Genomic DNA, 21787 nt, shown 5'->3' with positions numbered 1-21787 from the left:
TAGGTGCTGTTTCTTTAGGGTCTGTTGCAGTTTCTTCATGAGGGGAAGCACCAGGGGGAAATATGCATTACTAGTTTCAGGCACATTGGGAGCCAAGACTACTCTGGAGAGAAGCATCGTCTCTGCAGATGTTGGTCAGTGGTCAGACTCCGAAGAAATGCCTGGAATCACTTTTATCTCCCTATCTAGAAACATAATTTAGGTTAACAGGCAATGACAACAGTGTCAATATTGTCTGAAGTTGGCCATTCTGTCCTGTAGGATTTATAGAATTTACTATTTTACTCACTTGTTAGGATGGACTAACTAATTCAAACTAAACCCTGCCTTCCATTCTGTCTTTTAGTACCTTTTCACATCTGCTAGACAGGGTTTTGTTCTGTTTCAGTTTTTACTAAACCAAGCTGACACATTTATTTAGGCAGCAATGATTTTTTAGAGTATTTTTTGATAGGTTTCCTGGTTCATTGCAGCACATTCACATGAACAAACAAACAGTTCATGTGACCACTGAAGTCAGTTTTTATATTGAAAATGGATACATGCTGTTGCTAATGAAAACACTGCTAGAAACTAAGAAATTTGTATAAGAAAATGAATAAGGCAGGGAAAAGTTGTCTGAAGATAGTTTGTTGGTATATCATATTAGCTATTTTCTCAAAAAGGGATATTCCTGCTGAATAATTGCTGAAATAGGGAAATTTTGCTGCTGTTCTGACTTCCCATAGCACTGTGCACCCTAAACTCTCCTCCTGAATGCAAAGGCCATAGGACAGCCCAGCCTGAATATTTTCATTCCACTCATACAGTGTTGATTACGAGGCCTCTTCACCCACAACTTTATATGTCAGGGAACTTTTGTCACGTTTGTGAGCTTTGCAAACTGATAAATGCAGCCACACTTCTCTGACATAAACACATCTGTAAATAACTTTCATTTTATTTTAAAATGTTTTATGTATTATGTATATTGTATATATTCTTATTATCACATTGAACTCCGACTCTGTATTTAAGTCTACAACATTCCAGGGCTGAGCAGCACCATCCATAGTCCAGAATTCACTGAAGAGTGCTATATTCTATCAAAGAAAAGCTCAGAGGATCATCTGCTTTTACTTCAAATCCTTCTGCAGCAGCATTTTGAATGATTTTGTCATCAGGGAGCTAATTGGGAGGGCTACATTTTAGATGAGGCCCTAGTATGACCTACTGTGACAATTTAAGCAAAAAATGTTCACACATTTGGGCTTTTGACTGACTTCCTGCTGCCACCCGTCTCATCATGTAGGTGAAACAGGCTGCTGACTTTGGTCAAGATCACATGCAATGGTAATGTTGTTTCTCCAAATGTATTCCTTAATTTAGTTAATGTAGCAAGTTCTCTCCTCCGTCCCATAGGATTGTAGTGAAAATACATGAGAATCTATGATTTCAACCATGATTACTACAAAAAATTCAATAATTAGATCTTCTGAAGCAGGATAGATGAGAATTATAAAGATTTTTGAGACAAATATATTTTTTGAGACTTCTTTGGAGAATTTTCAGTGTAACTCATTTTTTGATAACCAAAGGAATATTAATTTATATCTTATTGACATGATCAATATTTAACGTTTGAGTCAAATTATGTTAATAAAACCCCTGATGATATTTGCTTATTATTTCTTGCAATAACCCTGTCTTCTGTGCCACCCAACTACAGTGTGAGTTATTCATGTCTTTCAAAAGAAGTTATGTAACTCATTGTCATAAATAATTAAAGGAACAAAAAGCGCAGTACAGTAGACACAGCACCAGCTGTTGAAATTTCATATCATTAGACCTGTTCTGTAAGCAAAATCCTGACATCATGAGAATTTATTTCCATTCTCTACTTAACCTGGACTGTCATCTCTGTAAATTCCTTGCAGTTTCCCCTCTCCACTCATGAGGATAAGGGACAATATGCACCATGACTTGCTTGCCGTGTCTCCAGCCATCCAGTAAACACATGGCCAGTGTTCTCGCAGTGACTCTATACATATATGTCACATTTCTAACTGTATCTTGTATTTTGCTTCATCTTCCGCTAGAGGGCAAAACTCACTGGCATAAATTCTTACAATCATCTGAAATATGTTGTGAATATACTATGCAGAATGGACGGGATGTGCCAGTGAATGGATTTGCTACTCTTCACTTGCACTTTCATTAAAACATTACCTTAAACCACTGTTCCCTCACAAGTGGGAAATGGGATATGGGAAAAAACAGAATGATCACCTGTGTCTTATATTAGGGAGATTTGATTTGATGAGCTCCTAAAAACAGTATCATTTAATTTGTTGGCTCAGGGCATAATAAAATAGCAGCTGTCTCTATCTGAAATGCTTTATGGAAAGGACACTGCGGTGTTGTTTAGACAGATTGGAGCCAGTGCCAGGTTGGTTTTGATTGAAGCTCCACCAAGCACCTGAATCATCTTAGCTGATGGAATTGCACAGATGAAGCTGAAAGACAGACCTAGCAGATCTTGTAGATTATGATGAAATTTGTATGCTGCGTCCCAAATCATTTCACAAGGTGGTTTTAGCTTTGATGGGAGGAAGCAGTGGGAACAAAGGTATTGTGTCTGTCCTCCTGGAAGAGGAGCAGAGAAAGCTCTCTTCTCTCATCTGTGCACAGGCTACTTCTGAAATAAAAATGTCACCCACTCAAGTGAGCTGATTCTGTTCTTACTGGCCTTGTCATCTCCCTTGTCCTCTCTTTCCTCACACTGTCCCCCACATACCAGGGGTACTGCCCTTATTTACACACTCTGGTCTTGAAAAATTATATGAGTCAAATTTTTTATTATAAAAATAGTTCCTTTTAATTTTGTTTGGAATGAAACAGCTCAGAAAAATGGACTTGAGCACAACCATTGCAGCAATAGAGAGTCTGAGGTAACATTCAGCTCTGTGGTTAACTCTAAAGCATGCTTCTGCAGGGAATCCCTCCAGCCTTTAACTGAGGACTGTGTAGAATGGAAGAGTACAACACTGCACCTGGAATAATGTGTCCAGTTCTGGTTTCTGGAATTAAAAAAAAAAAAAAAATACAGACAGACTGCAGAGGGTCCAAAGAAAGGCTAAGGAAATAAGCAAAGGGCTGGAGAATCTGCTCTATGAGGAAAGACTGAAGTAATTATGTCTTTTCTCCCTGGAGAAGAGAAGGCTCAGGGAACACCTCATTACAGTATTCTTGTACTTAAAGGGTGGCTACAAAGAGGATGGAGTCTCTTCACAGGGAGCCACATGGAGAAGACAAGGAACAATGGATACAACTTGCAATGGGAATGGCTTCATCTTGTTACATGAAATAATTTTTTTACAGTGAGAACAATCAATCACTGAAACAGCTTCCCCAGGGATGTGGTAGAGTCCCCATCACTGGAGGTTTTAAAGATGTGTTTGGACAGGGCACTAGGTAACCTCATCCAAGCTCCTTTTCCCATGAAAGATTGGAGCCTTCCAAACTGGTCTATTCTATGATTCATATGGAAGGACAATCAACATAAATATCTGCCTGGGCAGGGAGCATTAGATTCTGGGAAACTGGCTGTCATTTTGAAGGAGAAAGGAATGACCTGCCCAGGTGAATGAGCAGGTGTAGTTCCCACAGCTGGGGACCACCTCTCAGTCTCCATTGACATTCCAACTGTCTTTTCTTTCTGTCAGCAAGGGCTGAGCACACAATTCATGTACATTCCTGTGAAAATCTCCCTTTCAGTTAAATATTTAGCAGTAAAGCCTTGAAAATGGATTAGAGAGTACTGGCTTTTTGAAAGAGGTATGACAAATGTTTAAAAAATTACCATTTCTCTACCTGGACCTAAATGAAGCTTTCTTGAAATCAGTAAATATTGTCATATTGGAAGTGTCAACCTTCTGTAATCACTTGCAGGTCTGCAGGCTCACAGGTAAGCAGAATATTTAAAGGGAATCTTTATTATTTTTAAAATGAAATGAGTGGTGTTTACCTCATTGGAGTTTCATTAATAGTAGCATAGTAAGAACTGACGTTCTGCAAGTACAGCAGCCTTTCAAGGTTGCCATGGAAAAGCACTTTTCTTGCAGACATCATCCCAGCTGCTTCTGTTTCTAGAGGAGAGTTTTCTTTTTTCCTTTGAACTTCAATATTTAAATATTGTACCCGTGCAGATATATTGTGGTTGATCAACTTTCTACTATCTGTGATCCAGAACAATTGCTTTAGTGTAGAAAAAGAAATCAAAGGCGAACAAGCCAGTTCATTTGTGTTGTGCTACAAATTGGACCTCATTGTTGAGGAAATATTAATGCTTAACATTGCTGTGTCTCCTTTGTATATTCTTTTATTACATTGCTCGGGCTTAGTGAGCTATTTTAATCATATCATGCTTAGATGACATTTCTATTAATTTGGACTTGGTTTGATCTTAACTGCAGAAAGTGCCTCTAGAGTTCTTGCTCAGCTCGTCTTTAAAGAACGGTATTTATCCAAAAGCACTTTAGAAGGATCATAGCTTGGTAATCAATTACTCTCTTCAAAAGCATCAAATTAGCAACAGAACATGAAGGTAGCTTAGGTTCAATAGGAGACACAGCAGCATGCACTTAACGTAGAGACATCTTAAGTCTGTCAGTGCCTGCAGAGAACTTTGCTACCCACTCCTGCTGAGACAGCTCTTCCAAAGGGAGAATTGATTACTGTGTCATTCCTTTTGGCCTGGGTACTTAGGCAATTTTGAGAGCCTTGCTGTTTTATTTCCACTAGGATAAGTTGTTGTTGGTAGGATCCTGATACTTCTTTGGCATAGCTCTGTTCATTTATAAAACAATCACACAAAATGTTGTTTTCTTGAACATGTTAAGATCAAACCCCAGCAGGCACTTTCCATACTTAGAAAACAAAATGTGGTTGCTAGTAAATGGTGTGCTGAGAAGTGTCCAGGTTTCTGCTTGGAACATACTTACAGCCCTTTCTGTTGCTTTCTGCCTTTTCATTTATACAGGCTGCCTCTGCTGGGATAGCTTAAACCAGTCCCAAGCACCAGAAAGTGCTTTAAAATGCTTCATCTTCATTCTTAGAAGTCTCTACATAACATAAAACTTCAGTTCAATCTTATGCCTGGCTTTCTAGGATGATTGTGTCTAGTTTTCTGTGTAGTGGATTTCAGGCAGACATTTTAAATACATAAAACAATATCAAATATCATAGAAATTCTGGTCCTAGCTAACAATTCATTTTTGAAATGTCTTTATCTTAGCCTTTTGTACCTTCAGATTAATATGTGAGCACACATCTTACGAGAACAATGAAAGGAAACACAACAGCACAAATGCTACAACACTCCTAGTATCTGTTTCTAATGTCTCTTGGTTTGTGAAGGGGATTCCGTGATGTGGCCCATGGTGATGGGGCAAGCTTGCCATAGCTTGGAAGCTGCTTCTGCTCCTAGGATCCTGATCTATGACTGCATTTGGACTGGATACAACTCCATTTCTAGGGGAATTTGAAACCATAGAAAATGGGAATGTTAAAAAACAACCTCTATTAATGATTTGGCGAATGGGAACTGCAACTTGGGGACATGCCATTGCTTGTAAGATAGTAATAAAAATAGAAGACAAAATTACAAAGAATCGAAGCCACACAGAGGTGAAGTTTGTTATTAACACCAAAATTAGAAATATACTATTGAGCGAAATATATCAAAGACGATTGGGTGGGCGTGTAACCTATGTGAGAAACAAAAATGATACTTGTAGGCTTTTTATTGAAGGCAGTGAGAAAACATAGTTTGAAGGAAAAAAAGTCATAAATGATGGAAACTATTCCCAAACACCCGGAGCTATGTAGTCAGTATTTATCTGTGTTACAGAGATTTATGTATTTCAAGGCATTAGTGTGTTTCTTCTTTTTGGCAAAGTATTCTGAACTTTGATGTAGAGGTCAGATATGAAAAACCATAAATTATGGTATCACCTTTTCCATTTTCCTAATTAAACAGGGGCTATCATTTTAGCAGTTACAGGACAGGCAGATTATGTTCCTAATATAAATTTTCAGATAGTAGGTGACAGTTATGCATGTATACTTTTGAAAATTCGGTCAAAGTTTGTCATTTGGATTTAAATCGGTTAAGTTCAAAGATCTCTGTTGCATGAGAAGCTTGCTCAGAAAACAGGGCTAATTCAGTTTTGCAGCTAATCTGTGAAGAAAATATGTAAAGGGAAGATGACCTCTTAATATTAGATGTGTTTCATTTCACACTCTCACCTGGAATGCAGTTAAAATTCTTTGGCTGTTGTAAGTCAATGAGTCCCTTCCTGGGACAGGAAAGCATCGTCTATTCTAAGCAATGACTCAGTTTCTGTGAGTCCATAAATAGTTCACAGACAATATGCTGAGGGAAATTTCAAACACTTATGTTGTTGGAAATTCTGTATGTTTTTTTTTCCAATACATATGAAAATTTGGAAACATTTAAATACTCCAGAAACTAACATGCATCATTTGGGTTATATGAACTAACTCAAAGCAGACAGTTCTAATCCACGTGATTAGAAGATGTTTGTGTCCTCTCCTGCCTTATTCTATGCGTGTGTACGTCGTGGTTCTCGTGCCTTAAGTCCTTGTTATGGGCCTGATACCCTCACTGGCCACCAGCTCCCATAATCACCTATAGTGAAATTAGTCCTGTGAGGAACTACAAGGATTGATCAGCCCACATCAGAAAACAGAGGCTCCTATGATTGCCACAAGGTGCACTGATAGTGAAATACATTTTAATATTAGGTGGAAGTGGTCCAAAATGAAACATCCACGTCAGAAAACACAATATTCCAGTTACAGACAGGATTTCTTATGCTTAAATGATTCATTTTGACTTTCTAAATGACTTCATTTTTCAGTTACTTGTATTTTTCCATCGAAAAATCATTTTGGCAGAAAATTCGCAGCCAATTCCATCGTAGATTAGCCCCACATGAGAAGCTGAATTTGGCCTGGGAAAAGGCAGCCCAAGGAAAATTGCACTGCTGGGCTTGAGTGCATCTCCCTCCAGCTCCATTTAGAGATAAGGAATTCCAGCTGCAACACCTCGTAACTCCCTCAGCCTCTGGTATTCAGTTACAAATCTTTCAGTCTCACCCCATCCTGGTGCCCTCCAGGCCGATGTCTTGTGAGAACCTGTCAGGGAACCGTGTCTGCATGCAAGTCGTTCCTCTTGTGCAGGTACTTATCAGTATCTGGAGAGAGTTTTGAAATCTTCAAGTTAAAAATGCACATGTACAGTAGTGTATAATGATGATTTGCAAGTAAGTCAGGATGTTCTGTTGCATACGTGGCTGAAAGTACATTATAAATCTTTATTGTGCTTGCCATTTCTACTTTACATTTATTTTTATAGACAGATGAAAGGTGCAAAAGAATTGGGTGCTTAACTGAGTGAATCTTTAAAATGGATTTTATACTGTGTCATTTCAGAGAGACTATAGACATTGTAATTGTAAATTGTCCCTTTACATTATATATTTTCTCTCCCCTTAGTTAGTGTAGTCCTTGCTCTGCTGATGTGAGTGTTTTGGCATTTATTGGTAACCTAGATTTTGTGTTCTGGTATTCAGAAAAAGTGGTTATCTATAAAATTGTTTTATCTAAAAGTTTGCTTATTATACATATATAAACAAACGTATTTTAGTTTTTGAGAAATCAGTAATTTTCCCTATTCTGAAGCAATGACTCTGTTTCACAAGAGTACCTAGTTTATTTTCAAAGTGGTTTAAAGACTTAATGGAGTAATTTGAAAGAATAGTGTGGACTTGAATGCTCTCTGGTTGCTATAGTTGAAACATTCTTATTTCTTGTGTGCATTATCTCTCACTGGTTCCAAAGAGTTTTAAACCTGTGTCTCAGTTAGCAAAGGTTGCAGACTCCCTGCAGAATGACTTAGATTTATGAAAAAGATATTACCTTGAGAACACCTCAGAAGCTTTATGAGGCAGCTGTGATTCATAGCATAATAAAGATAAACTGACCTTTTAAAGGCAAATATGTCTTGATGATTACAGAGCTAAATGAACAAAGGTCTAATCAAGATGTTATATAACCACCTCTTTTCTAAGCCTTGACTGAGTGTGTAAGAGGTTATTTGGCCAGGTATGTAATTTCCCTTTGAACTTATATGCTGCAAGCACTTATGTTATCAGGACATTTTACTCTTCTCAGTACAATTTTTGCAACCACAAATGCAGATTTGTTTAGTTCTCTCCTTCTGTCTTCTTAGAAATAATAAAGAAAATGTCACATTATCAGAAAACTAAGTGATGTCTGGAAAAACTAAGAATTATCCATTAACCTTGTAAGAGTAATGTAGAATTTTTTAACTGGTGAAGGAAATAAAAATAGAAATTAAAAATGCAATATTGTCATCTTCCACCATCAACAGAGATGAACACACCCTGTGAGGATCTTTCACCTGTGCTTAGGGCCATAAGCTATACTATATATGATTCAGGTATAAGGCTGAGTTTAATCAGGCAGGCTATGTGTCCTGTTAAGTGTCCTCTGAACACTCTGGGCTGACCATCATGCAGAGAAGACAACAATGGAGACTGTTTTACATGTTGGCTTTTTAGTATGAAAATAACTGAGGATGTTACAAAAATAAAGGAAGCAAATATATTTCTTGGGCAAAAATAGATCATTGCTTTTGTCAGGTCTAAGGAGGGACTTGAGACCTCATACTCAAGGAACAAGGTCAGGCAGAATCAGGACTCAGAGAGGCATTTCAGGTTAGCATGGTAGGCAATACCAGGAAGAAAGACCAGGATGAGATAACACACAAAAAAGTGCATTTTTCATTGATTGGCTCTCCGTGCGATTTGAGAGAAAGAGCTGTTGCATTCTCGAATCACTACCTGACTAGGGAGCTTTTCTTTCTTGCAAGCAGTGGACAATTCTCAGAGAGCTTAACTGCACATCAGAAAGCAAACAGAAAATGATCATTACTTTTCTCTTTTCTTTGTGGTTCATTCTTCTTATTTTGCTTGGAATACAAAGATGTCATATTCCGGTGAGGCAACAGGTAACTCAATTCTAGGGTTTATTTCAATGAAATAAGCTTGCCAATATATCACAGGTGTTACTAGAACTTTGTACCCGTGTACCAAAAAAAATTGCCTCCCCCTCAGTAGCTGCAAGATGCTGGGATTGGAAATAGATTTTCTGTCTCTGACGTAGGCTTTTGGACACCTCCTGTGTCTGTTGTGAAGAGCTGTGCTGCAGCAGTGGGGTGGTGTCAGGTCTGGGGCTGCCTTGGCAGCAGCACTGGCTGAAATCCAGAGCCAGGTGTGTGGCACAGAGAGGGATGTGGCCACTGAGAGGATCTGGGCTCCTCACCCTTTCCTTACTCTTCCTTTGCCTGAAGTTAGCCCCCTGTCTAAATTCACTGAATAAATAAATACATGTATTGCCTAAAGTTATTCACTTGCCTTTTCATTTTTTTTTTTTTTTTGAAAAAAAAATTAAATGGTTCAAAGCTTCTGTAGCTGCTACTGTTGTTGGTACAGTCGATTTCTGCTTTCCTGAAATAAATCAGGGCAAATTTGCAAAGGGTGAGTACAATACATAGCAGATCCATAACGTAATTACAGAAGATTGTGGAGTCTCCTTCTCTGGAGATATTCAAAACCCACCTGGACACATTTCTGTGTGATCTGCTCTGGGTGAACCTGGGTTGGATTATACGATCTCCAGAGGTCCCTCCCAACCCCAACCATCCTGTGATATCCTTCTTTGTTTATATGGTGAGTTTAGCTGATCAGTCTTGCTTCTCAAAAAGCACGGTTCCAAAATTAATTTTCTTAGGGCAAGAGCAATATTTTTTTTAAGCAACAGGTTATTTGTTAAATTACTATTTGATCTAAATGCCAAAGCAAAGTGATGCTTTCGATACATTGAAAATAGCAGGCTTCTTCCAACCTTGTTTTTGTACAATCCTAAAACACCCAAACCCCAATACTTTCAGGAGCCTTCACTCTAAAGAGAACGTCTCCCTGTCACTATATAGTGAAACCTCACAAGCTTATGATTTGAGACTGCCTTTATAAACTGAAGCTCATCTATTTACCTGTATTCTAATTATAATCTTCTTGAAATTGGTATGGTTCTTCACTTTAGTCACATCTATCGAACTTCATATGCAAGTTACGTAATACTTAAAATACTGAAAAGTGCCTGAGATCTGAAATGTCTTTCTGCACATACTAATTCCTGTTATACAGCATTTTTTATTTAAATACCTGTATGATGAATGTCTATGACATTTAAGATCAAGGAGAGGTCTTTTGGCGGAGATTTAAGAAGACATATTCAAAGTGACAGAAAAACAGCTGTAATTTTAAATAACTTCATGTGCATTTTCTCATACTAAATGTGTTATAAGGCAGGGACCCTTGCTGTGATTTTTACTTGAGATGCCTCTTTCAAACTGGAAAGTTATTTGTCCATTCCTCACCCTTCTAATTATGATAATATGATATAACAGACAACAGACCATACCTTGAAATAGATTTTCTTACAAACGAAGAGTATTAAGAGAGAGCCTGCTCAACAGGGAGCCTGTTGAACACATGGGGTTTCTCCTTGCCTTGCTATCCTTTGCATGCTTGAGGGTATTGGCTTGCATTGTTAAACTTTAATGATATTTTATACAGAAATAGAACTGATAACTGATTTCTCTTTCCGGTTTTTAATCTCATGCTCTCTACAACCTGTGACATCCTGGCTCGGTAGCCCAGTCATCCCATAGTGCCTATTCCAGAAAACGAAACACTCAGCTCAAAACAGGTAATCAGTTGACATTTGATGGGTTTAAGCATTTGCATGCTAGCTTTATATTTTATTTATGTAGCCTGTGTAGAGTTGATGAGAAAAAATGTGCTGAACTCCCAAATCTGTTTTTGTCCAGTGCACAGGCTAGACAAGCATTAATTATTCTTAATGATTAATGACAAAAAAAGAGAACTGTTTTACAGTCTCTGTTGCTTGTGTGAATTTTGAGTAACACTATCATTTACACTTCAGGTTCCTGATGTGTGATGTTGGGATGTTAGCAAGTGAGATTTGTAAAATTATACAGTTAGGCCCATTTGAATCACGCATTCTACAATTTGCTTTCATTGCTATAACTTCTTTTTTAAATAACAGATACAAAAACTACCAGAAGCATTTAGGATAATTAGTTATTGAGAATTTTGTAATGGACTGTCAAGAAAATGTAACACAATGCATAGTGTGAATTTTCCCAGCATCAAAATACAGTGCCAGTTCTATTTGACTTAAAAGGACATAAATCTTCTTGAAGTCTAAATTCAGTCGCCAGTTCCCTACTACTTTAACATATCTAAACTATAAAACCAGAGTGGTTACCACCCTAGATAATTCAGTCAGTGAGAGCCAATGTGATCTGCTACACATCACTAATTTTCTCTTGAGAAAGAACATATCAAAATTAAAAAGGTTCTGCCAGCACAGGCAAATCTTTTGTCCAACAAGGTCATGAACATGAAGCTGAATTATAGCCTCAATGTTGAAATAAACATATGTAATTCAATGAACTATCATATTCTTTACTGCAGGTTTTGGAATGTAATAGAACATCTTTAATTAAACGACATTTTTAATATTATTTTGGAAATTCACATAAGAAGGCATAATTTACTGCCAATAATAGCAATATGAGTACATTTATGGCACAAGAATGAATTTTTGCTAGTGACACCTCCTTTGGTTACCAGACACATGCACACAATTAATTCACTAGTTTTTTATGAGTTGAACAACTTAAGCAGAAATGATGATTACATTCTAGCAACAGGTAATTTTAAATTTATTATTTAAAAATTATATTATAGTCTTGTTAAAAGCCACAAAGTGAGCATTTAAATAAATGAAATGGATGTTTGCCAGTAATTGCTACCAAAGGAGAAACTGTCTCATTGTTTTGAAAAATATTGAGGGAGTTTTGAGGTAAGCGCCTTTGCATGTTGGAAGCAGAGGGTTTGCCTGAATTCTGAGTTTGTTGACAGAGCTTGTTAACATATCCTTCCAATTTATCTTGGTTTCCACGGAAAAAAAAAGGTTTAAAAAAAAGATAAAATAATTTAAAAAACAAAGTAGACATCTCACTTTTTGGCTGGATTAAGAGACTGCTGTTCTGCACCAGGAATATATGAGACGTGAACATAGCCTTTTATTCTCAAACACATTCCCAGCCTTCCTGTGCACAGGGTCACAGACTTAGAGATACTTCCTAGTTCTTCTTATTTGAATCTTCATCACAGCCTTCCTGTCTCAGTTAGGGGTCAGCTGTCCCAGCTGTGTCACCTCCTAACCTCTTGTGCACTTGGCACAGGATGAGAAGCTGAAAAGTCCTCGACTACGTACCAACAACTAACACTTCTGTGTATTATCAACATTATTCTGATTCTACATCCAAATGACAGCACTGTATCAGCTATTATGAAGAAAATTAACTCTATCCCAGCCAAAACCCAGACACTCTACCTCCCAGGAGCCATGTCTTTGTTCTCTCAAAAGAAGTTGTTATGGTTTCTGCTGAGGATCTGTCCAAAGGAAGCCCCAAGATGCCCTCACAAAATGAAGTCAGACAATAAACAATTTTCTGGGCTTCTCAGATAGGTTGCTTTTTTCCATCTCATCTGTAAAGTTTCTGAAATACTATTGAAGTAAAGGTATTTCGTTTTTGGGTGGTGAGAGGGACTGAATACTTCTGAGGATAAATTTGTTATTGAGATGAAACAGATTTGCACTACATCAGGCATTCTAAAATGTGTATGTGTGCACACATGTGTATATATGTGTGTATGTATTTGTGCACGTGTGTGCATGTAAATGCAGCATCTGATAATGCATCTGATTTTCCTGTATTTGAAAATGAGTTAGCAGAAGGCAAACAGCTATTTTCACATCTCTCATCCTTTGTCTTTACAATTAGTTGAGGGAGAGCTTTGCAGATCTAATGGAAAGAGAGATCTTTTCAAAGAAAACTCTTTTAAGAAACAAGGCACATAATTTAACATTCATTGTTAAGATTAATATAGAAAGTGAAACATCTCATGCCAACATAGTCAGACTGCAATGACTGAGATATCCTTGAAAACATGAGATTGTAAGATTCTTCCAGATTTATGACAATGACAATAAAAGTGCAAAATTTCTTCGATTAAAGGCCAGCTTAGTCTCTGCCAAGGCAGGTAAAATTTATAGCACTGTCTTCTAAAAGTTTCTTTATATATAAACAAACACTTTTAACCTAATTTCTATCAATCAATTCATTAAAATCTTAAATGCACTCCAGCAGTTGGAACATTTATACCATGACCTGTAGAATAAAGATCTCTGATGAAATTGTGGTTGCATTTATAAAGAACAAAGGCAATCACTTGGAAAGAAGAGGATTTATGTGGGCTGTTATCAGTACTCTTTGTATTTCCATTGATTAACTTCTTATTAGGTGATGGTCATTCTCCACTTATAATAATGTTAGCTGAAGTAAATAGTCAGCTTTAAAACAAAAACAGTGTCAGGCATTGTTTGGTAAAGCTGAACAAGCTGAGTATTTGTTCCGGTTCCCTGGGGCTTGTCACAAAACTGACCATGACTAGACAAGTGGGCACTAGTCCACACAGTGGGAAGAGCTGGGTCAGGCTCCCCACAAGCTAATCAGGAAATAATGTCAAGAGATGACACATTTTTCGTTCTCTCTCTTGTAAAACCTCTCTTCTTGTAAAACCTAAGGAAAAGAAATATTAGTAATTTCTAAGACTGACTCTCTTCCTTTAAAGTAAATCTAGTGTTTACCCCCATTATGATACGTGAATAACATTATGATCATTCTCAGAACAGTACTGAGTCAGATTATTTAGTGAGAACATGGGGCATATGTCCCAAGAGGACATTGCAAGTAGGTGCTAAAAGTGCTAAAACTCATTACCCTTATTCATAAGTAACTTGCAAAATCCCAGGTCTATTATACATTTACTTTAGTTTCTGATCATCTTTTGCTGCAGCTATTACTCTGTCTTTTCTGTTTGTTATTCCTGAAAGATCTGCAATAATTATTTGAGATAATAATAGTATCTGTCAACAATCATAAAAAGACCTCATCAGGAAAAGATGATTCCATTGACTTCAGTGATGACAGAATTTCAGTCATCATCTTTTGTGTGAATTTTTGTGAATTTTAGTAAAAAAAGCCTCCCCTCAGCACCCCCCCCCCCCCCTTTTTTTTTTTTTCCTTCTGGAGAAGCAATTGATCTGCTCTGCTCTACCTGAAACAACTTTGAGAGAAAAAGTTATTAAAATTTTAAATTCTGTGAAAATGTCAATAAGGTCTAAAGTTCTGTTGTACATTGCTCTTAATCTTTGTTTACTTAAGGAGAGTTCCTGTTCAGAGGTCAACATTAGAATTAATCATTGAAGGATTCTACATATAAGAAAATGCACTCATTTTCAGAAAGAGTCTTTGTACTAAAGAATTTATGTAAGAGGTTTGACATTAGGCCAGAGCTCCCACCCAAATGGCAGTATCAGACCCAAGTGATGTCCTTCCAAGCAAAAATACTGACATTGTATCCTGGATTTACAAGGAAAACCCCTGAGAGCAGAATTCCCCCACCAGGTTGCTTGACATCATGATCACTATGAGGATGGGACAGATGAGCATGGGCTGTGCCCTTCCGTGGCTCTGGTGAGGAGGTACAAGGGCAGGGTGCAGGCTGTCCTCTCCTCCAGCTGGTCCTGACAGCCTGGGGGAGGCTGATAGTGGTGTTTAGATGTTCTGGAATGATGCAGCTCTCACCTACCTTTTCAATGGGTAAAGATCCTTGTCAAAGTGAGAACAAGGATGTGGTAGACACCAGATGAAACTAGAGGGAACTGTATTGACAGTCACTTTTACACAAATGTCAACTCCTTCATTCAAGCACCTTTATCTTCCCTTTGGTGCTGGGACTGGTCCTTCTCTGCGTGCAGATATACTGAGGCAAAAACCTGTGTTGCTTCTTGTGCTTTCCTTGGAGCCACAAACATGGGATCTCCACCTATCACGTTGCAGACACAGTGTTTTTACTTTCAGTCTTGCATAAAATTACAGCCCTGTGCTGCAGACAGCGGTGAGCCAGTGTACACTGGTATGGCAGAGCATCGCTGCCCGTTCTGTAGCTGGCTAGGCTGCAGAGCATGTGTGTGTTAAACTCTGACAACATCAGCATCCCTTCTGGTGCCCCATCTGGGATTCAGGGTCAGTGGTCTTTGGAGCACTGCTGATTTGCAGAGATTATGAATTATCTAATGAACTAGGGGGCCTTAGACAACTCATAAAAAACACTGCACAGACTGAGCTTAAGCATAGTGATTAAGGTAGCAAATAATAAGGCAAAGAGCAACAGCCGTACATATAAGAGAAGCTCTCAGCTGATGCAAATTAGAAAATCCTTGAGGTCACTTACCTCCAAAATGAGAGCTCTTCTGAATTCACCTGTAATCTTCCAAAATATTTTGGAACAAAATGAGCAATACCTCTCTGAAGTGATAGTCTCACCACCCATAATGACCGAGCCAAGGACTGCAGCAATAGGCTCTCCCCATACCTTCAGAACAGTTCATTTAACTGAAAATTTAATGACCCTGCAAATGAACACTAAAAGTAAGAATAACTACTGCTTTTACTAAAGGAATTTCATGCGTTAGATGTGACAAATTTTTTAATGCCCTAAATACATGGGCCACTAAAAGGAAACACTAAACTACTACTTTCTGATATTTATAAATAGAAAGGTAGGTCCAAAAAAATGTACATTTACAAATTTTCAAATAAAACCTTTAAATATCAGCAGACACACTTTCTATTTGCTTTATACTTTAACAATGCTTTAAAATTTATCGGTTTTGTACTTTATATGTAAAATAGGAAACTGATACTTGCAACAGGTATTTGAGCAATACTTTTTGCCAGATTCAACTGTATCTCCTTCTTTTAAGAAAAAAAGCTTCAATTATAGAATACTGATGTGAAAAGGTATATTTGATCACCATACATTAACAAGGAAGAAGCATTTTATGAATTTATAGGATTTTATTCCTAATGTGATTGCTATGAAAAGAATTACTGTAAATGTATTAGTTATATGGTAAATGTACATTAAAAAGACTGAAAGGGTAGTAATATAAATACGATAGAAAGTATGAAATATCAGTATGTCATTTAAAGGATTATTTCAATCTAATTCTATTTAGCTTTAGGAAAAAGCTGGTTTGTTCGGTCCTCTTTAGATAATGGCAGGCGTTCTCTATAATAATTTTAGAGAAAAAGAGCTTGTCCTGAATAGATAGTCAGAACACAGTTGGAGTTTTGGAGTCTGAAGAGGGATACTTTTTTTTTTTTTTAATTCAATACTTAAATAGTGCATAAGTAATTAGAATCAAAGAATCAGATAAAAAATAGCCATAGTGTTTGACCACTCTTATGACAAATATATCTTATGGCTAGTTAAAACTTCTCTACTTGTTGCCTCCTTTCCTTTCACCACACAAATCTCAGCTCTCTATAAACCCTGCTTAAACAGCTTGAGAGAGAGAATAGGTATGCCTTAACCTACTCTTCACGTTAATCAAGCCCTGTTGCCTCCCTTCATACGTCATATGCCTTTTCCAGTAGTCAAGGAACCCCTACAAGCATCCTGATGGTCCTCCATTGAGTTTCTTCTGGTTGCTTGACAAATCTTTCCTTTTGGGAGGGCTCAAAAATGGAAACTATGTTCTAGATGCAGAATCAATAGTGCCCAGCAGAGGGGAATAATAACTTCCCTCAACCTGCTGGCTATGGTCTGATTAATGTAACTGTGTATGAGGTTATCCTTCATCACAACAAGGGTGGACTGACATTCAGTTTGACGCCAACCAGACCTCAGGTCCTTCTCTGCAGAGCTGCTACCCAGTCAGGCAGTCACTGGCCTGCACTGTTACATGAGGTTTCTCACTTCTTGTCCCCAGCCTTGTCCCTTGCCAGATGCATGATTTTGTATTTGCCTTTGTTCACAAAGCTCCTGTTGGCCCATTCTTCCAGTCTGGCAAAGTCCTCCAGAATGAGAGCTGTATCTTCAGCATATCAGTCTCTCACTCCGCTCCAAGTTAGTAACATCCACAGACTTCCTGGACAGGCAGGATCCCTGATGGAGATGTCAAATAGCATTCACTTTAGCATCCTCTGAAGGGCCACCCGGAACAGAGACTTTGAACTGCTGACTACTAACTTTTCAGAGCAGTGGTCCAGCCAGTTATTCATGCGCTCTCTAAACCACCCCTTCCTCAGTTGGGGTACCGGGTTACTGCAGGAGACTGTGTCAAAATCCTTGCTAAAGTGGAGGAAAACAACATCCATGCCATGTGAATGCAAGGTTGGCTACATGCTCTGTCCTTCCAGGATGTGGTCCAAAAAAGAAGTGGAAACCCAACATGAGTCTGAAATGTCCTCTAACATGCATTTGACCCAGGTGATGTTTTTTTCTGTTGAAATTTGCTGTGCACAGTATAGTTCCTCAAACACATCAATGCATGAAAAATCATCCCAGGTTCAGTATCTTTGTTATAAATTAATAATGTAGGAAAATGATGTTTTTAAAAGACAAGGAGCTGTATGAAGTTGTTCATCAGTCTATAGAACTGTGCCTCCTTAACATACTACAGTTTATACTGTCCTCTCCACTTTCTTTTCATCTTGTATTTCCTTTTTTTTCTACAGGTTACCAATGAAAGAGATTCTATTTAGATATGATGGTGAGTATTACTATTTTTCTGACTTGATTACAGTCACACTTAGAATATGTAACTACTTCTTTAGTGTAATTTTAACATATTTTCATGGTTTTGTTTAAAAAGATGATAGGATGAGTTAGCTATACAATTTAGTGTTTGGATAATAAGCTGGTTATATTTGGTGAATGATTTCCTATTAATAAGTACAAATACAGAACAATTCCAATTCTTAGCATCACAGAATAAAATCACAACTGAATTAATTTTAAGGGACATGAAAATAAACAGTTGGAAGAAATTGAGGTGTAGTCTGGAATTAGATTGTGAAGTAATGTCATTGAAGTAAGACGAATTTTATTTTATATCTGAGTGCATAATCATGTAGTGCCATTAAAATTAATTGTTTGCTAAACAATACTGTATTGCAAATAATTTGGTATGCTTGAGAGCAGATATAATGTAGTACTTAACAAGGGAGGTCAGCAAATAAGTGAAAGAGAAAAGGCTGAAATGTTCAATGCCCTTTTTTTTGTTTGCTTCAGTCTTCACAAAGAAGGTTAATTGTTACTAAAAGTTTATTTTAGTTATTATTAAGAATTTGGGAGTAGAATCGTGGAGACAATAGGAAAAGAACAACTAAAGGAATACTGAAGTAAACTGGAGTATTCAGGATGGCACAGCCTAATGAAACTTACTCTTAAACCAATCAAAGCAATTTCTCAGATATTAGTGATTAGTAGGATGAGCAAGTTCCCAGAAAACTGGAGAAAGGCAAACACAACATATCTAATGAGACTGGAAAGAAAAATCTAAAGAATCACAGAAAAGTCAGCCCTAGCATTTCTGAGACATTGGAAAAATACACTAAACCACCTCTTAGTAGGCATCTGGAGAACAGTAAGGAGATAAGATGACTTGCACAGGGACATGTCAGAAATAAATCCTATCAAGTTGATCTAGTTTCTTTCTTTGACAGCAGGGATGCATCTGATACAGCATATTGTCAACACAGTCCCACGTTTCATTCATAAGCAAGCAAAGCAGATACAGACTAAATTAAATTCACATAAAGGGAGATGTGCAACTGATTGGAAAGCAGGACTCAGAGAACAATCATTTGCTGCTGAAGTAGGAAAACATCTCACACAGGCTTCCACAATGCTGCCTTCTAGCTCTAGCAGTATAAAACCTTATCATTAATTACTTGTTCAATCACATGGACAGCAAGCTTACCAAATTTACAGATAATGCCCATTTGGGAGGACTTGAAAGCAGCTCAGAAGCCAGGATTAGAATTCAAAAAAAAAGTCACTTACATTAGGTAGCTTGAAATCAAGATGATAAAATTAACTGAAGACAAATATAAGGAAATATGAAAAGCACATAGAGAAAAGGAATGACAATAATACTGCAGGAGAGAATTTAAAGAGTATAAGGAAACACAAACTCAATCTGAGTTAGAGGCAATGCTCTTAAGAAAAATGCCACTCACAGGAGATGTTGAAGGGATGGTTTATAATATGAAAGAGGTAGTTACTCATGTCTGTTCAGTGTTAGTGAAGAATCAGTTGCATAGTATGTGGAAGACAAATGGGAGCTTTAGAAAAGATGTAGAGGCTTCAGTGTCCTCACACAGAACAAAAGAAATAAGGGTAGAGCAGAGGCACAGCAGTTGGTATCTCTGCAAATGGGTTGTTATAAAGTAATATTAGTGACTCTTCCATCCTTCCTGAGGGTAGGAAAAAAAAATGGACCTAAATTTCAGAAAGAGAGATTCAATTTAGAATTTGGATGGTTTCAGCTATGTGGAAATTTAAGAACTGAGTTTATCCCAGACTGCTGCAAAGATGGGCAAGTATCTCACAGGGTAAGTTTGGTCTGCCAGCTGTCATCTTCTCCCACAGTGACAGCACTAACAAGGTGGCTGAATATTTCTTCAAGCCTTTTTTTCTGTGAAACTATGAGTTAGGCTTGTTAGTCAGATCACCAGGTCTCATAAATTAGGAAAACTAAGTGACCCATGTGCATGTTATACAGTTTACTAATCTGTATTTTTGACTACTTGTATTCATGTGAAAACTCTTCTTTTCCAGCCCCGATTAGGATCAAGAGATAAAACCATAGAGTTTTTTGAGTCCTGTTTCGATAATAAGAAAGGAATCAACGGCACAAGTATTATTTAAAGCACCAATCAAATTAAAATTGCTTCCAGTATGCTAATTGCAAAACAGTTATAATAAATATTCTTTCAAGAGACAATCTTATGTACTAGCATAATTAACCCCAGAGAGACACATGTGAAGGTGTCATATTGAAGTATGAGTTCTTGAAGTGCTTGCTGGTTTAAAAGATGCCCTAAATAACACAGCATATTTTCTTTAGGAATAATATAAATGTTGAAAATAAATAAAGCCATATTTTTGTTGCGAAGTGTTTGCTGTGATTCTTGGTTTTTACTCCTGTAAATTTAGTTTCATGTATTTCAAGTAGCTGAGAATGAATGGCATATTCGTTGGGAAACACGTGCTCCCATCTCCCATGCTCTTAACCTTGGTCACATTTTGTCACTATAGGGACACATTTCGTGAAGCACTCCAGGAATAATCCATGTTTGTGTCAGCACCCACAGCAATCAGCAGGCACAGTGATTCTTTCATGCCATGCAGTATCCGCAGCCCTTTTGGCCAGGCAGTGTCTGTGCCAGCTGATGAGAGCGGCAGAATGACCAGCTGCATTCCTGCTGCACGTAGGAGAATCACCAGTTTCCTCTCCAGTTTATGCCGCTCATTATTTGACCCTATGCTACTCCCACAGACTGAATGTTGCCTAAGCCTGGATCTTAAAAAATTTGCTTTCAAGGTGTGTTATAAACGTCTATGGAGGATTGTTGTATATGCTTGCATTAGTCAACCACCTTCTCTTTGGCCCCTTGATCCTTTAAATCTCCCCACAGATATGTGCATATCAAGAACCTTTGCATAACAGCCCTGTCCTGGTGTGCAGGAACATTTTACGTCCTGACATATTGCTCTGAGTTGTGGTTAAGATTAAAATTTTAATGAGACATGCTGCTGCTTTCATTAAAATTAATGTGATGAACTAATTTAGAATTTTTTTTCATCAGTTAAAACGTTAAAATTCAAATAAATTTAAATGGAATAGTCCTTAGGCTACTCAACCTTTTGCACTATAGGACCTGGTGTAATTTAAATCCAGCCTGCATTTAAACTGTTGACCTGTGGAACTGTTAAAACAGAAGTAAAGCAATCACTGAGTCTTTCTTTATAGGTAAAATATACATTCTTCTTTCAGGAGTACTCACATCCTTCAAAATGTCATGAACAGACTGATAGATAGATAAGCTTTGGTTTTGTATTAGTTTCTTTTCTCAATAGAAAAATAGTCGAACGTAAGTATGTACATCTTGTGGACAGCATACCCATTAACCAAATGTCAAAAAAAATATTGAGAAAAACATTTCAGCGAGTTTAAGAGAGAGTTCCATACATGAAGGTAAATATAATAAAAATTATTTTTAAACTAAAAAATATATAAATGTAAATTCATACATATACACATTTATAACTATAAATATAAATACTGTACAAGATGTAATAGGTTTACCCACCAAGGACCTAATAGAATTTATTGTTTTCAATCAGGCACTGAAACAAGCAAAATTTATATTTAGGACCAGTATGATCTGTGTGATTCTGAAAGCCTGCCCATTATTTCAAAGCACTTTCTTTGCTATGAAGTTGTTTCAAACCCAACTTTTCCTCTTGAATTTCATTTTTGTAAAGCCCATATCCCGTCTAGTATGTCTAACCAAAAGAATTATGCACATGATATGTTTTAACTTAAAATTGGCCCAGGTGATAGACTGAAGCCCATAGGTGGATGGAACCCAAGAGAAAAACTACTGGGATTATAGGAA

At 37.4% G+C, this 21787-nt stretch overlaps 1 protein-coding gene across 6 annotated transcripts in view; it reads left to right on the top strand.

Annotated features, from left to right (window-relative positions):
- MLIP (muscular LMNA interacting protein) overlaps positions 1-20280 on the top strand; it is a 107586-nt gene extending 87306 nt beyond the window's left edge. For 5 of the 6 annotated variants that reach the window (XM_065833901.2, XM_065833900.2, XM_071806982.1 and 2 more), the window contains 3 exons: positions 10807-10860; positions 17837-17871; positions 19944-20280. In XM_065833901.2, the coding sequence (XP_065689973.2) occupies positions 10807-10860; positions 17837-17863 (81 nt within the window). In that variant the 3' untranslated portion in view covers positions 17864-17871; positions 19944-20280. The other variant, XM_071806981.1, reaches the window with a different exon arrangement.
- The last annotated feature ends 1507 nt before the right edge of the window (positions 20281-21787 follow it).

This window comes from Patagioenas fasciata, chromosome 3 (genome assembly GCF_037038585.1).
Source record: "Patagioenas fasciata isolate bPatFas1 chromosome 3, bPatFas1.hap1, whole genome shotgun sequence".
NCBI lineage: Eukaryota > Metazoa > Chordata > Aves > Columbiformes > Columbidae > Patagioenas > Patagioenas fasciata.
The sequence above is the reverse complement of the archived record's forward strand: the minus strand, read 5'-3'. Positions and strand labels throughout refer to the sequence as shown.